Source organism: Crassostrea angulata, chromosome 10, assembly GCF_025612915.1.
Source record: "Crassostrea angulata isolate pt1a10 chromosome 10, ASM2561291v2, whole genome shotgun sequence".
NCBI classification, from domain to species: Eukaryota; Metazoa; Mollusca; class Bivalvia; order Ostreida; family Ostreidae; genus Magallana; species Magallana angulata.
In genome coordinates, this window is record NC_069120.1 from 12,505,323 (window position 1) to 12,522,008 (window position 16,686).

General features: G+C 34.3%; 3 protein-coding genes across 13 annotated transcripts in view; 1 reads left to right on the forward strand and 2 right to left on the reverse strand.

Annotated features, from left to right (window-relative positions):
• Nucleotides 1–200: 200 nt before the first annotated feature.
• LOC128167944 (uncharacterized) lies at nt 201–7,008 on the reverse strand. 8 transcript variants are annotated; one of them, XM_052833947.1, is made up of 4 exons: nt 6,625–7,008; nt 6,396–6,513; nt 5,134–5,234; nt 201–3,190 (listed from the first exon to the last, which is right to left on the reverse strand). In XM_052833947.1, exon 4 carries the CDS (start codon nt 2,982–2,984, stop codon nt 1,005–1,007), a length of 1,980 nt encoding a protein of 659 aa, XP_052689907.1. In that variant the 5' UTR covers nt 2,985–3,190; nt 5,134–5,234; nt 6,396–6,513; nt 6,625–7,008; the 3' UTR covers nt 201–1,004. The 8 variants fall into 8 exon arrangements, with proteins under 8 accessions (XP_052689907.1, XP_052689910.1, XP_052689905.1 ...); XM_052833950.1 differs by lacking the exons at nt 6,396–6,513; nt 6,625–7,008 and adding an exon at nt 5,991–6,322; XM_052833945.1 differs by lacking the exons at nt 6,396–6,513; nt 6,625–7,008 and adding an exon at nt 5,639–6,322.
• The window catches only part of LOC128167945 (heparan sulfate glucosamine 3-O-sulfotransferase 1-like), a 41,997-nt gene continuing 29,947 nt past the window's right edge, over nt 4,637–16,686 (forward strand). The window contains exon 1 of one of the 4 annotated variants that reach the window (XM_052833956.1): nt 4,637–4,677. The gene's annotated coding sequence lies outside the window, so the exon portion shown is untranslated. Of the gene's footprint in view, nt 4,678–16,267; nt 16,350–16,686 lie in introns of those variants that run through there. The other 3 variants (XM_052833955.1, XM_052833954.1, XM_052833953.1) reach the window with 3 other exon arrangements.
• LOC128167947 (40S ribosomal protein S12-like) lies at nt 11,990–15,877 on the reverse strand. The gene is made up of 6 exons (XM_052833968.1): nt 15,803–15,877; nt 15,642–15,678; nt 15,327–15,455; nt 14,185–14,287; nt 12,419–12,520; nt 11,990–12,109 (listed from the first exon to the last, which is right to left on the reverse strand). The coding sequence occupies exons 2-6, from the start codon at nt 15,656–15,658 to the stop codon at nt 12,047–12,049; spliced, it is 414 nt and encodes a 137-aa protein (XP_052689928.1). The 5' UTR covers nt 15,659–15,678; nt 15,803–15,877; the 3' UTR covers nt 11,990–12,046.

Consider the following 16,686-nt stretch of genomic DNA (forward strand, 5'->3'; position numbering starts at 1 on the left):
AAATATACATATAGTTGTAACGGAATGGGAGAAATAATGACGGATCAGACCGGGATTCGAATCCGAGCCCCCTGAATCTTTAGTCAGGTGCTCTACCAACTGCGCTATCTGGCACTGTTATTCAAAGCGGTCTGACCATCACATAGCGATACGTAATGATCCCTCAAAAATACACTGGCAGACAAATTAATTAAACTCAGTTAAAGGTTACATGTATTTTATTTTTATACAAAATTATAAATATTTCTGTAACAAGACAAGTAACAATACATGTATTTATCTTACAAAATTAACAACAGCATCACTATGGAAAATAAAAACTCTAATATGAGGAAAAACAAACAAAAGGACATGCACTGTTTTAAAATTTTGAATTTTGAAAATGGTTAGGATTCTGAGGTAGATTTCCTGTTCTTTGATTTTGTAGACACTGACCAACAAATTGTATACTGGTACTTCTTACAGTACAAGAATGTTTCAAATCTCGTTACATCTTCTATGAAAAAGTCTTCACACTTTTACATTCTGTGGACAAAATCCAACGCATTAAAGGACCAATTTTACGAGACCCTTGCAGATATTAACTATTCAATCTTGCTTTTTTCACTTTCTATAAGTTAAATGAACCTTGAAGAAAATCCATAAAAGAGTGTCACTGACATATAACATAATCACTCATGTATAAACCTGCCATATTTCGTTTATGAAGAGTTCTCATGAAAACCTTTGATCACTGAGGTAGAAAAGCCATTAAAATATACATTTGTAAAATCGATCAATAAGATAAAGGCAGTAAATATAAATTCTCAAAAGTTTTCACACATTTTTAAGCAAAAAATATTTTAACAATTTCCTTAATATCTCTCTTGAAGAACTAGAGTTTAGTTCCTTTAAGAACAAGATTCATAAAACAAATTTCATTTCAAATTAAATGTCTCTCCATCAATCAAAGTACTGTAATGAATGGGAAAAAAATTGATGAAACTGCAAAAACATAAAACATTTTAGATGATGATTTCTGCCCCTGTCTCAAACACCCCCTCCTCCTCCTCAGATAATGTTGTGTCCAGGTTGCTGGAGCTGAAGTTTTCCTGAGGGAAAGCACTGTCCCCGGACTCACTGCAGTTATACCAGGCCCCACTCCTGGGGGTCTCTAGTTTGTCCAGAGCATGCAACTTCTCTTCACTTTCCTCTTCTATTCTCTCATGCCTTGAAACTATGGAACTTGGTGCTTTGGGATATCTTCGCCTAGCATTGAATGCTTTCATATATTTACAGACTGTACAGTCCGTGCAGTCGGAACTGGCTATGGACATGGAATTGCGGTTGTGTTTGGCCAACACTGTAACTGGTAGTTGGTAGTCAGACGTGTGGTCTGTACTGTAGCCATCGGAGTACCATTCTTCTAAGCTCTGGGCGGATATTGGGCGAAATGCAAATAGAGGGTGCACCGAATTGCTTTTCTCAAAAGCAGGATTATCCACTTGCATAAGGTTGTCCCAGTTTTCGGTCAATAGCTTCTTCTTGTCTGACACCCCCATTCCCTGCGGAGGAAACTGAATGGAGAGCTCACTGATGATTGAGTCCTCACTAGATGACATCCGATGGGTTTCTGTGGTAGAGGCATCCGTATCAGAATCACAACACACGTTCTCCACAATATCCGCATCCACAAAGTGTCTATGGCTGTATGTGCCTGACAACTGGATAGGAACTTTTTTGCTCTTTCGCCCAGTTGAGGTTGTGTTCTTGGAATGTTTAGACGATGCTGTGGTTGAGGAACATGTCTCCCATTCAGACATTGAGTCAATAAATGAGTCTTGTAAGAGATTTTTGTAATAGTTGCCATCATGGAGAGCTTTTTGGTATTGGCTGACCCATCCTGCACTGAAAGGTCTCTGGAGGAGATGACTGTGCTTTGCACATAGACTGAGTTTACAGTTTATACAGCCATCTTGAACACATATTTTGTCTTTTCCATAAAGTGAAATCTTCATAGATGGAATGTGGAAGAATCGATAATACACCAACATGGAAATAACTGATATGACAAAAGCAAGTCCAGTGATGAAAACGATGACATGCACTTTGAAGTTATTTGTGTCTTTTGCTGTGAAAAACCAAATTACAGTCAATAAGCTGTTTTCTAAGAACATGATGGTATAAAATGTAATGTAATGGAACTTGGACTTTTCAACACTCATGTTCACATGGCAGAAGATGTAAATGTAGGACACGAGTCCACTCATGATGAGCTTATGTCCCTTGTTCATGCCCACCACATTAACATTTCCCAGGACTGATGAACACACACAGCACATCATTGTTATCCAGTGGAGACATATCACTAGGAATATCCAGGAGAAATACAGGCTGGCAAAAATTCCCAGGGAAAGAACCCGCGCAGTAATTTCCCCGATCCTCCAAAGAAGACGAAACAGAGTTCCTGGCCACGTAAGGACCACATTCTCAAATTCATTGGAATCATATTGTCTCCTGAAACTCGCAAGACCCCAAGAAATGGAGAGTAAATTGATACCGGCTGCACATTGAACAATCAATGAACTGTTTGTTGTAATTATCATAAAGCCTTGTATGGCCAGAACCGGAAGACTGGCTGAAAAGGTGTAAAACAAACAAAGAAGTGATAAGTCTGCAAGGGCATGCTTCTTGGTTTTAATATCAGATTCAAACAGAATTTTTAGATGTCTCCACACAAATCCAAGTTGGAAGATGTGTAATAAAACTGGCAGAGTTTTGCCAGATTTAGTCTTATCCCCATTCTTTTTCTGAAGAATCAGTAAGATGGACACAAACTGAATGGTAACCAGCGGTAACCCTAGGAGTCCAGCAATGATCGTGAACCATGTCACAGAACTCTCCCGATAAATCTCTGCTAGGAACAGTGTATTAAGGGCTAACTCTCCCAGATGAAACACTAGGGAAAGTGTTATAAACACTCCAAAGCAAAAGGATAAACACATTTTATCACATTTTTTCCTTGAATCTTTCCTTCTCACTTCCTTGCTTCCCTGGTTATATAGAATTCAAGTGCTATTCTCCACACCTTGCATGATTTCATAGAGTCACCAACTACTTTGTAACGAAGAATGTGACCTCCTTTTGACTTGAAAAGGAGAAATGATGGAAAATCTTAATCTTGATCTTTTTTTGGTGAAAGAATCCAGACCTGAAAAGGAGTTAAAAACATTGACATAAATATTTGTTGCAAATCACAAAAAAGTCCCCGATGTATGACTAAAAAAGTCAGATCTGATTACTGGGTGATGAAGAAATCAGGGACCTAATCATGAAATCTATTCCTGTTGTGCTTACAGGTCTCCGCGATCCGTGAAATACACTGCTTTCACAAAAAGATATTCTTCACCAACCCAATTCTTTTTTGCATGCATAGTCACAATAGGCACAGAAACTTTTCAATGACTGTGCATTAATAATTCAAGCAAATTGCTTTGAAATGACACAGATCAATTACAGTTTACAATTCCAAATATGATGTATTTATATCACTGTTTGACTAAAAACCCAGCCCTAAATTAAACCGATATGGAGTGTTTTTAGATTTCATTGATAATTCAGAATTTAAGATTTATGACAATGAAAATTTTAATTTGTACAACATAGCAAATTTAAATATATTTTTTAAAACTCAAGCACATAAACTTTGCTCTCAGAACTTTATCTAGAAACCAAGTCTAACCCATGCTGAAAAAGGGACCAAATTTTTCCCATATTTACGAAAGACTTTTCAAGAGGTGTGATTTTCTCACCCTATCCAACACATAAAAGAAGAACAAATCTATACTCAAGTTCCCAAATTGACAAGATGATTATTTGGTGCCTACACTTTGTACGTGAGAAGCCACCATTGTCCAACAACAATACAATTTCTCTTCTTCTCCCTGTATATTCAACACCTAAGGTCCTTGGAGTCTTATGTCTACATGGAACACAACAATCGGGATTTTCTGATCACTTTTATAAACATTGCCCATGAAAGCTGATATTTTTACATTTACATTTCCTTTAATACAAGAAAAATGTCACCTTCATTTAATGAAATGTGAATTTTGAAACCTAGATGTTTTTAACATCAAAGCTTTTGCAATAAAATGATATTCAACTCTTTTGGAATAACATGTATTTTCAAACATCTTATAAACCTTAACTGATGAACCTACACTTTTTTTTTTGACTGAATTATATTTATAATAGGGGAATTATTTCTACCCTAACCTCAAATTTAATTATATATATTCTAGTGATTTTAAGAAATTGGGCAATACGTGGGAATTTAAGAATTATGATTACAAACGAATGCACAAATAAATAATTGTCTATAACGTTTGTTGGCATCCTTGAAAAAATATACAGTCTACTGTAGCTTATGATAACATTATGAGTCAGTGCTTCATATATAACAAAAAAACCTGAAGCTGGTTTTTCATTACATCTTGTTTATAGCTCTATCCTACTGACCTTCAAAGTGTCGAATTCCCACATATAATAACAGACTTATCACAGTAAGCAGGTGTCAGGTAATGAATTTTGAATTACGAATCTACCTCCTTAAATCAAAGCAAATATCCACTGTAAGGAAGAGATAGAGCAGTAGCTTCTCCACTCAGTTCACTGGGAGACCTCAGTAACACAAAGGTATGTGTTTATTATTTCACTGAGGATTAGGAGCAAATCATTTCTTAAGCCCCAAAATGTCCCCTATACTGGCCGCTAAAACTACCTGACAGAGAAAATCCCCCGTTCCACACAATGACTGCACTGAACTTCTTATGGAGCCTTTCTAATAAGGTTTTAAATGCACAATAGAAAGCTTTAGGAACATATTGGTCACCTCTCCCACTGCCAAATCATCAGTTAAAAAGAATCTCGGTATTTTATTCCAAGCCAATCTCTTACCTTTTCTCATTTGTTCACATATTGGTCCCAAACTGTGATAACTAGCACAACCCCCGAAATCAATTGATCAATCATTCATGTTCAGGTGAATTTGAATTGACACAAATAATTCCCAATGATGAATAGGTAGACATTGATTGGGCTTCGCAGTCAAATGTGAAAATTGCAGTTCCCGAGACTGAGTATATAGCTTACCTATTGTTGTGGTCCAGTCTCCATGCCTGGTTTGCTTTAGATCTAATATTTTCCTTGTACAACAAACAAATGACCTGAATCAGACCAGCTACACAAATTCACTGCAAATAGGAAAAAAAGGTTTGATTGTGTTGGGGATTACAATACATTCCAATATCAGCTTGGCGCTCTCATTCTTGACATAATTGGCTGAAAATCTTCTTAAGGTGGAGAGTGCTTGAGGATATTTTATCTCTTCCACAATGATAATTACAGTCTTAGAAATTTAAATGTACAATTGTTGAAATTGCTTGACAGCAGATGAAAGGGAAACAATTGAAAAAAAGAATTGTTTGTTCTTCTTTTGAAGGTTGACAAATGAAAAACTTCAAGTAAAATATTTGCAGGAGTGTTCTTAAGTCCACTGACACAAAATTATGTACAGACTCTCTTAATGACGTACTTTTTTACAACTCCCATTTCATTGTAAACATATATCAGATAAGCTTACAACGAACATTTTTACCTTTCTCTGATGGAATTCCTTGATTGATGTTTGACAAGCCAATTTAAAGGAAGACAAATGTCTGTCACAATGAAACATTGAAAAATTCCGACTGTTAAAAACATTAAAAAGAAGACCTCCCTATGTTTCAACAGTGTATTTCCTTGTCATGGACAGATAAGACCAAAAAATCTTGACCTGCTTTATTCATTAATAGATAATGACTTCCACCAAGTCCCTACTTAGAAAATATTTATGTAATATATCAATTTCTTTAAATACACTCTGTGAAAGCCAATTATATTTATGCCTTCCACTCCAATAGAGTCTCACTGTCTGAGATCACAATGAAATTCTGGACCAGGTTTCTTACCTTGCAGGCTTTAACGGCTATCACCTATCATGGCCCCTGCCAAATACTTTGCTTTAGAGATGGTCGCTGCTTTGTTATCAAAGAAAAATTTTTATCGGCTAGTGCTCAAGATATTTTACGTCAAAATGATATTCCTTTTGTCATTCAGAAAACCTTGCGATGCGATTCTAATAAATCCCTCCCTTTCATGCACACCTGATATCATTTCTCCTTTTTTGCTTATCTAAATAAATTCTCTCCTGTCACATTTTCAACCCTTTAACTCAATACTGGACATTTTTTTTTGAGTGTATGGTATGAACTGCATGTCCATTGACTCAAAGACTGTATATACATGCACAATGAAAATGTATACAACTTTCCTCACACTTTCTGCCCTTTTATTTAATATCTATAATTTCTAACCTTTTTTAATAGTGTGGTTTGAAAAATCCATCAATTTAAAGACATTCATGCATACGTAGACATACTATTTCCCTGATTTCTGGCAAAAATGTCAAACTCATGGCTGGAACTTGTCTACCTATCTCAATAGATCAATCATATTCATTTTATTAGGTTAAAACAATGCAAAAAAGAGCACAAAAGCCAAAGACTTAAGGCACTCAGATATAAATTAAAAAATATATCTCACTTCTCCTTTCAGTACGCAGATCAAGCAACATAAATCTAAATCTTGCAATCTGCTTTGATCCGATTTTTGTCCCTACAATGAACAATGAATCAGCATTATCAATGCAGTTAAAATGCCTGTGTGAACCATAAGCGGTGGTCATTTCTCTCTGATTTTGACCCCTGTCTTTAAGTATATATTCTATAACAATGAATGAACTTTGTGATTGACAGTATATATCCTCTGTAGTAAGGAGTAATTGTATGCCTGGGTAGGATGAATCATCTTTAAATAATAGCTAAGCCCCTTCATAAATGGAAGCATTGTGTTATTCGGGGGAGAGGGTCGATCAGCATTAATTAAATTATCCACAAACTAGACATTTGGAAAAATAAGATGTTCAAAATTAATTACAATAACAAAAGTTTGAATGAACTCTCAATTTTGCAAAGGAGCTGCTATCTTAAAACAAGCTGCATTACCCCCCTTGAACATTGCATTCATCATTCCATAAATGCAATTGCTGAAAGCAGTTGTATTTATGGAATAATGAATGCAAAAATACAATAAAAGATATATTTAAATATTTCCCCTGATTATGGAATATTATAGAAACTGTGACGAAATGATGTGTGTACATGAAGGTTTTGTAGTGTTCAGCAAAAGAAACAATAAAAAATTTGGCCAGCAAGGCAGTTACAGTTTGATAATGTAATTTTAAAACAATAAATTCATTTAATGTTGCTCCTTGAATACATCAAACAATGAATTTATACATGAAGTGCCTGGTACATCCAATCACCATGATACACATACCATGAACAAATTTGCAGATTAATTATTAATAATAAAATATGATCTTAAAATTATTTTCAATGAATTAAACCTTACCATTACCGGTATATGGTAACAACGTTTATACATATATTTCCTCTTTTTCAAGCAAATCCATAACCTATTCTCAGCACATTTCAATGTCTTCAGAACTATACAAAATTGTATAACTTGCTTATTAACCAATTGTCAAATTTTCTTTAAAGTTAACATTTTCTAAATGTTGATTATCAAAAAGTGTGATCATTTATACCTGCTGTGTTAATTGTTAATCAAGAGTTATCAATTAATTACTGTCATTTCAAATATTACATGCCTACAAGATGAAAGCAAAGGTTTCACCTGTCAATTCAGTGTATGTGTATACAGCTTTTCAGAAAAGAACATTAAACAAAACCACACACCATGAATTGACACATTTTTCCAATGATTTGTTTGTATAATCTTTAAAATCTCAGCATGAGCTTATTGAAACTGACACCAAACAATCCATATTAATTGCCATTGAAGTCCATTAATCCTGTTTTTAATTTAGATTTGTACTTACAATATAGCATATTCTTATCAACAAAAAAGTGTTAATTATATGGGTAAATCTGAAAGGTTAATGAAAAATTAAACAAAATAACAAATCACACTATATGTATACCGGTATGTACTCAAGTCAACAAGAAGCCACCAACAAAAGGTTAGTACGGTTGTTTGAATTGATCACAAATATTTTTATCAAGTGTTTAAAGCCATACAAGTTATTCCCCTTGCTCAAGGTTTTCTTCCAATTTATACATGGATTGGCAAGTTTTATCAAAGAGAACAATGATCGTGATGCTCCATCCTCTCAGGGAAGGACCCCAAGTTTATGATATATAAAATCTTAACTATCTGGTGATTCATGAAGTTTTACAATTGATGTTCCCCTTTTTCTATAAATGTTGTTATACAATATCTATTACAGTTAAGATTTGCTCAATAGTTTCAAAGAATAAAATTAATGTTCAAAATACCAAGGAGAGCAATAAGTGACCTAAAATTTTAATTTCTTGGTCTTATTACACTATGCATGTGAACATTAGTTCTATTCTTTTTGTACCACAAGTCAATACTAGTAAATACCTTTCCATGATCAAAGCTCAACATGTCAATCATGATATTAAAAGAACTACATGTAGACCTGTTAAAAAAGGATCAATACCTCCCTAGTCATAGGACATCTTTTGGTGATTTGACCATGATGAAATTAACATTGAGTTCAAGGTCAATTCATAAATTAAAATTAGACTTCTACTATACACTGTAGCGCCGTATCTTAGACATCCAATTTTAATTATCAATTGTAGACGAGTGGATTTACATTTCTAATTTTAATTAGATTGAATTCAGGGCTGTAAGACACTCCACTGCGACAGTCAGACTAGTTCAACCAACAGTGCCAGATGGCTCACGTGAACAAGAGGCCCAGGGGCCACATCGCTCACATGAGCAACAATTGCCTTAATTCTGATCAAATTAGCATGACAGTATCAAAATATCTTGACAAGTAAGTACAGGAGATCTTGCTAAAAAAAAATTGAAAATCTGCCAATTTTTATCCACCTCTTTTTTTTTTGGTAAATACCAAGCCCCTTTTGTTGTTGTACCTGAGAGAAGATTTTTCCCTTTTCCTATATACCCCCCCCCCCCCCATTTCATGGCCCCACTTTTCTCTAGGGAATCATAGTTTCATCAAACTTAAATCTGCATTACCTGTGCTTTCACACTAAGTACTGAGTTTTGGACTGAAAACTTTCCCAGAATATTTTTAAAGATTTTCTCTATATATTCCTGTGTAAAAATTCAAACCGCCATCACAGCCCCACCCTACCACTAGGGACTGTGATTTTGCAAACTTGAATTTACACTACCTGAGGATGCCTCTACACAAGTTTAAGCTTTTCTGGCCAAATAGTCTTTAAAAAGAAGATTTTCTCTATATATTTCCTATGTAAAAATTCATCCCCCATTCTGGCCTCACCCTACCCCTGGACTATTATTTAAACAAACTTGAATCTATACGATCTGGGGATGCTTATACTCAAATTTGGGCTTTCTTGGCCTAATAGTTTTGTGAAGAAGATTTTTAAAGATTTTCTCTATATATAAAAATTTATCCCTCATTGTGGCCCCGCCCTACCCCCAGGGACCATGATTTGAACAAACTTGAATCTACATTATCTGATGATGGTTACACGCCAATTTGAGCTTTCTTGGCCAAATAGTTTTTAAAAGAATTTGTTTAAAAGATTTTCTCTATATATTCCTATGTAAAAATCCATTCCCCCATTGTGGCCCCACCATACCACCAGGGACTATGATTTGAATAAACTTGAATCTACACTACCTGAGGATGCTTCCACTTTAATTTGAGCTTTTTTTGGCCTAATAGTTTTTGAGAAGAAGATTTTTAAAGATTTTCTCTATATATTCCTATGTAAAACTTGATCCCCCAATTGTGGCCCCACCCTCCCCCCGGGGACCATGATCTGAACAAACTTGAATCTACACTACGTGAGGATGCCTCTACACAAGGATAAGCTTTTCAGGCCGAATAGTTTTTGAGAAGAAGATTTTTTAAAAATACCAACAAATTTTCAATAATTCTCAATTATCTCCCCTTTAAAGAGGGTGTGGCCCTTCATTTGAACAAATTTGAATCCCCTTCACCTAGTGTACCAAATTTGGTTGAAATCTGCTCAGCGGTTCTTGAGAAGATGAAAATGTGAAAAGTTTACAACGACGACGACAACAACGGACAAATTGTGATCAGAAAAGCTCACTTGAGCCTTTGGCTCAGGTGAGCTAAAAAGCAACCAACAAGAGACCCAGGGGGACCCATCCAGTCTGTCATCATTTCTCCCACCCTAGCTGTTACAGAAATTGGTTTTTTTTCTGATTATAAGGGCATGGTCACGATTTTGGTCAAATTCTATTTTTTGTTTTTATTATTTACAATGCTTTAGAAATGCATCTCTAATGATCAAATAAAATTTGAGAGTCATTCGAATTCGTTAGAGTTATAAGCAAGATCCAGGGCTCACAATTCTTTGTCATGTAAACAAGGCTCGTGCCCCGTTTTTGTTTCCATAGGTTCAATATACCAGTAAAAAAATCTTTTTCCAGCTTATTTGTCTATCTTTTTAATTATTTTCAGCATAGATAAACAGTTCGTAACGTTTAACACATTCGTTTTAGGTTTAAAACTGAAATTTTAACTTCAATGTTCAAAATGGAAACAAACGCTTTGTTTACATAGCGAAGAATTTCAAGCTCTGTAACTCGCTAATAACTCAACAAATGACACTCAAATTTCGGTTGCCTGTTAAAAATGCCTTTCTGAAGCATTGTAAATATTAAAATCGGAAAAATAATTTTTGACCAAAATCGTGACCATGTCCCTTTTAAAAGTCCAAAATATAAGAAAATGGTTAATGCAAAACAAATGTGATAGTGTTGTCTAAATAGCATCAAACTATCGACTCCCAAGGTCCATAGTTTGAATACTTTAGGGACTTTTTTAAAATCAGTATATGTATCTGTACACTGGAAAAAAAATTTCAAACTAAATTTTTTCCCCAAAATAAAAATCTTTTTCAGTCATTCACACTGCAACCGTCAGACTGATTCAAATACTGGGGCCAGATAGCTCAGATGGTAGAGCAACTGACTAGAGATTAGGTGGCCCGGTTTAAAAATCCTGGTCTGGTCTGTCATTATTTCTCCCATCCAGTTTCATTTGGTGCCGTGGCCAACCCCTGGAACTAACAGGTGAACTCCTGCCAGGGGTAGAGCCTGGAGTGATCTTCAAGGGCTAAGATCATTTAGGGGGGAGGAATGTGACAGTCAGACCAGTTCAAATACTGGCACCAAATAGCTGACTAGAGATTCAGGGGGCCCGGGTTTGAATCCCAGTCTAGTCCGTCATTATTTCTCTCATCCCGTTACAACACATTGTGCACATGCCAGTACATATTATATTCTTAATTACCGGTATAACCAGTTGGTGCTTGTTCGAGAAACTTTACCAAAAGTGTGGAGGCCCTTCACCATGCAGTTGTCTCTAATCATGCTAATGAGAACTTTCTTAATGTAATTCTTTTTGTAAGAAAATTAATAGTAATACTCCTTCACTTGGAACTGTCTTTACTACCCGAAGACAGTATGAGTTTTCTCCCCTTGAGCATTGCAAAGTCAACTCCAATATTTAGTTGTTAAGGGTCCTCCACACCTGTGGGATATTTCATGTGGAGTCAAATCTTTCCTCCCTGACCAATGTAATCTACCAGTATGTTAACTACAGACCATGCAATAACTAATATCATATGTACCATTTACCTTGTAATGACCTTTTCAAAATTTAAAAAAAATAGTGGTTAACAAATTTTGAAACAATTGTATTCCTTTCAAATAACATCATAAGTGTTTGTAGTATTACAAAAATGTCTATATTACAGGATGCTAATCATGGTCTTGATAGGATATTGTTCAACTACAAAGTAAATAAAGACAACACATACAATCAATTTTTCCTTTTTTTACTTTTGTATTTTTTTCGTTTATTACATTCTAACAGCGTTTATTTCTTGGACCTGAAGTAGTCATTGAGAACATCCAGGGCCTGAGACTCCTTTCCGTAATCCTATAAAATAAATTGTATTTAATAGAATGAATTCCGATCTTGCAGGACAATATTTTTTGCGGGGCATATCAGACCTGCCTACATTAAGTCAAAGTATATTACATAGTTTTGAACAAAAATCAGTTCAGATTTTCTTACCATGAATACAATTAAATTTGTTAAAACCAACATATGGCAGTAAGTTTATTAGTATAAAATATTACTTCATATTTAAATAATATTAAAAACAACTGTCCAATGATCCACACAATTTAAAGACATTACAATAAACATTTCAAATAGTTTTATAGAATCAAAATTCTAACTTACTTTGACAACAACACAGCTGCATCCTACAACTTTTCTGGCTTTGCCTTCCTTGTCAATTTTGCACAGACCAGCCCACTCTCCTAGTTTCTTGTTGTCATCAACCTGTGAAACACAAAGAATAAAGTTATTATTTTGCTTAAAACTTTTAGGGAGAAAATTTCGTACCTATTTTGCATCAAGATTGGACAACAAAATCCTTTCTTTTATTGATCAGTTAAACCATATCTATCCCCATCAACAGTAAGTAGAGGGAGCATGGTATGTCATCATTTTAACATAGAAAATATACAACTTTTTGGAAAGTCAAAACTTGGATAATGACAAATCATGTTAATCATAATAAGACAAGAATCTTAATTTCATTTAAAGTGTGACAAATGGAAATATCTTTTGTTGTGTAAACATTTACAAGTGATAATAATTTTACACAAGGGATTATGAATTCTCACTCTTCAGAAGAAGTCTTATTTCTTGGTTAATTTTGGTCAATTGTAAGATCCAGCTGCCAGGGGGTATAACAGAAAGCTATATTAACTTTCTGGGGAATAAATCTAGTCTTGGCAGTGCTATATCAAATGGCTTGAACTCTGGTGGAAACTCAACCTTTTGGGCGACAATGACAGTGTCATTTGGATTGGTAAATTGTAGGAGAAAGAATGTGTCCAACATTGTGAGCTGTATAGTGTTTAAAAAAAAGTGGTGTTTCCCACATTTTTACTTATTCTACTTTTGATTAAAATAGACATTATTAACCATGTATCTTCAAGACTAGAAATCTGTTCTTATATTGATCAGTTAAACCATATCTATCCCCATCAACAGTAAGTAGAGGGAGCATGGTGTGTCATCATTTATTCAATATAAAGTTCACACATTAAATCACATTAGAAACTGTTTGCTACATCCTTATTCACCCCTCTCCTCATTCCTTACCATATACTAGATTAAAGCAAAACTGCAGCAAGAAATAGAGCAGATTTTATTAAAATTTTGTCCCCATTCCTCTTATAAATCAGCAAATCTGTTAACTGCTGGTCAATTTGACTCTTTAACATATGCTGTTTCAATAAAATTGTGAATATTTTGAAAAATACAATAGTTTGGTCTACAATGATTTATGATTTGTCTCTCTGTTACTGCTGCATCAGACCAAATGCTGTGGCATTGATTAATTCCAGTCATACTGAACTGGGAATCAATTTCACAATCTGGGATTGAATGAAAACTGATCAATTCCTTACTAATTTTGCAATTAAAGTTTAACATTTAGAACGTTTTGACCCGAGAAACTGAATGTTATATTATTTTTCCTCAGTCACTATGTATCTTGAATTCTAATATCTTGAATTTATGAATAATTCCAAGTTGGTGCTCTAATTACTGCTCCTTAACCATATTTAATCTTAAATCCAAAGAAATCCTGAATTTATGTTTTTTCCTTATCACTGTAAGTTTCTTAATAATGAGGCTTAGCATTTAATATCTTTATACTGATGCAACAATCTTAAAGTATGGTTAAGAATATCACATTCAAGTAGTACACACGTGCAAGAGAAACATCAGTGGAGACCAATCTATCCTCATGTATAAATAGGAAGAGGGAGCATGGTCAAATCATCATTCTCTCATGTTTATGCTGTATTTAGACCACAATGAAAAGAAAATTCCTAAAGTCTTATACCAATAACCAAGAAGGTTGAAAATGGAATCAGAGTTTAGACCTTCCCTTTTCAATCTTAAATGAAGCCCTCTTTTTATCTTGTTACCTTCATAAGGTTAATTCCATGTTCAGCACAGAGAGCTTCTACCAGTTTGACGTACATTGGTTCGTCACAGTTGTTGGCAAGAATGCACAAATGAGCTTGACGCCTGTTAAAAAAAAATATCAACACATATTTAAAACCAGCATCCTAAGTTTATTATACAATCTGCCCAAGATATGAGCAATTACCCTCAGACATGACACTACTCTCTTTAAACCAGTACCTTCTTGTTTCAAGTGCTTAAGAGCATGCAAGTTTAACTGTGCTAAAATGCAAGATAACTCGTGAAATAGCATTTTCTAGTGCACTTCTGAAGAGCAAAATCAGAAGTCTATTACCTTTAGGCAATTTACTCATAATCAATAATACTAATATATCCTTCGAGTAGGCCTTGCAGCTAATTATTTGATATGGTCTTAAGAATATGATCATATTAATCTATTGCATAAAGTTTTATTTAAATTTCTTCCATGCTGTTTTTAACTTTCTTTGTTTTTAGCTTTTTCTCTGCAGAAAATTCATTTTAAAATTCATGACAAGCAAACTTTGGCAAAAAAATCGGGGCAAACGTAAATTAGGGCAAATGCATGTTAGGGAGAGCGAACATACATTCTTTTAATAGCTAAAGTCTGTCCTAAAATATCTATGCAGCACATTTGGGCGACTTTTGATAAACTACACATGCCTGTAAAAGAAGTGCAATTGAAATAGATGTTGGGAAAATATCTAGGATAACTTCATTTACACATTTTCATAATTTACTCGAGAAAATCACTATTTTTCAACTTCTTCATCCAGGATTGTTGCTAAAAAAACTCTCAATGACATCACATTTTTTAGCCGAGTATTGAAACTTGATAGGCTAGAGGGGGCATTTATAAAAGAAAATCTTGAAAATTTTTCATACTTTTGAATGAACATCTGAATCTTGAAGTATTTATAAATATCAAGTAATTAAGCAAACTGTGAATCAATGATATCTTGTGACAGAGTATACATGTGTTACCAGGGGCATGTTCAGCAGAGCAAGTGCTGGCGAGCGCTTGCCAAAATTTGTGAAAGAGGTATAGAAAACTTTGGCGAGCACTTACAAGCACCTGCTCTGCTGAACTCGCCTCAGTCTCAATAACCAGTATGGATCTTACTTGTCAAGGGCTTTTGCACATTCGTGAAGTCCTTTAGCTAGACCATCGTGAATCAAAGCGGTCTTCAGAACTTCTTGGACTGCTGTGAAAACATCCATAGATCCTCCCGATACAACGGGAACATCATCTCTACAAGACAATTTATGATCTTTCTTAATGCCAAAACAATGCAAATTAAGAGAAACACAAAATTACAATGACAATATACTTTTCCAAAGCATCATTAGAATTTATTATTTTGTCTCAAAACTTTGTTTTCCTCAACTTTTAGTTACTGTCACCAACATAAATGGTGTTTTAGAATATCACACATACCCTTCCGCATCCGACATTTTCGAAAACGGACGTCCTTCTGTAAATTAAAAACCAGAAACGAGTGAATTGATGTTACGTTTTATTATTTAATTGCATATTAAGAAATTCATAGGTGATGTGACCCGATGATGTCAGATTTTATTGCTCCTATGAAAACTTACAATGATGTTCCAAAAGAGTAAAACGTGAAAAGGAAGTGGTTTAGAACTTCCGGTGAGAGTAAATACCCTCAAAATACGTTAAAATATAATAACAGTAACCAACAGATATATGCTCCATAGATTCTATATTTTAAATGCATCGCATGCATTACGCAATTTTATTCTTAAGAAAAATTTCAATTTTCAAATAAAAAACCTGATATTTAAGTAATTATATCAAATAAATAAAAGCAGGGACGTATATACTTAGTATATACGTCCCTGATAAAAGTATTTCAATACATAATTTGCTTGTATAGTCCTGCTTATGGAAGATTATAAAATGGAAGACTTGTTAATATTTATGTCACAAATAAAATTATTTGAATGAAACACGTAGGGTCTTATTTAGTTAATATAAAGCCATTTTTTGTATTTTTAAATTACGATATGGTGTCGTTACAATCATCCAAGTATTTTCCTGAAATTAGTCATTATATTTTTATAAAAATGGAGGCTCTGTAAATTATCGTGATGTAAACATGAGTTTGAAAAGGTGAATTAACATGTGAGTATCTCATATAATTGAATAAACCCTTGCGTAACAAATGCATTTTTATCTAAAGTATTCAATATATGTTTACTTTTGTTGGGTTTCATTACTACAAGGGACGTATAATCGTATGTATACTGTTGCGATTTACTGATGCCGTACACCAAAGCTTGCCATATGACACATGAAATATAGTCTTGCAAACACATATTACTCTTCTTAGCTCTTTCATGTTTGAGTTAATTCATAATTCATTGATTAACCACATTATTTCCCACAGAAGCTCACAATATCTGAACATTAATTAATCATGATGAAAAATGGCTAATCTCTGCATATCACATACATCATT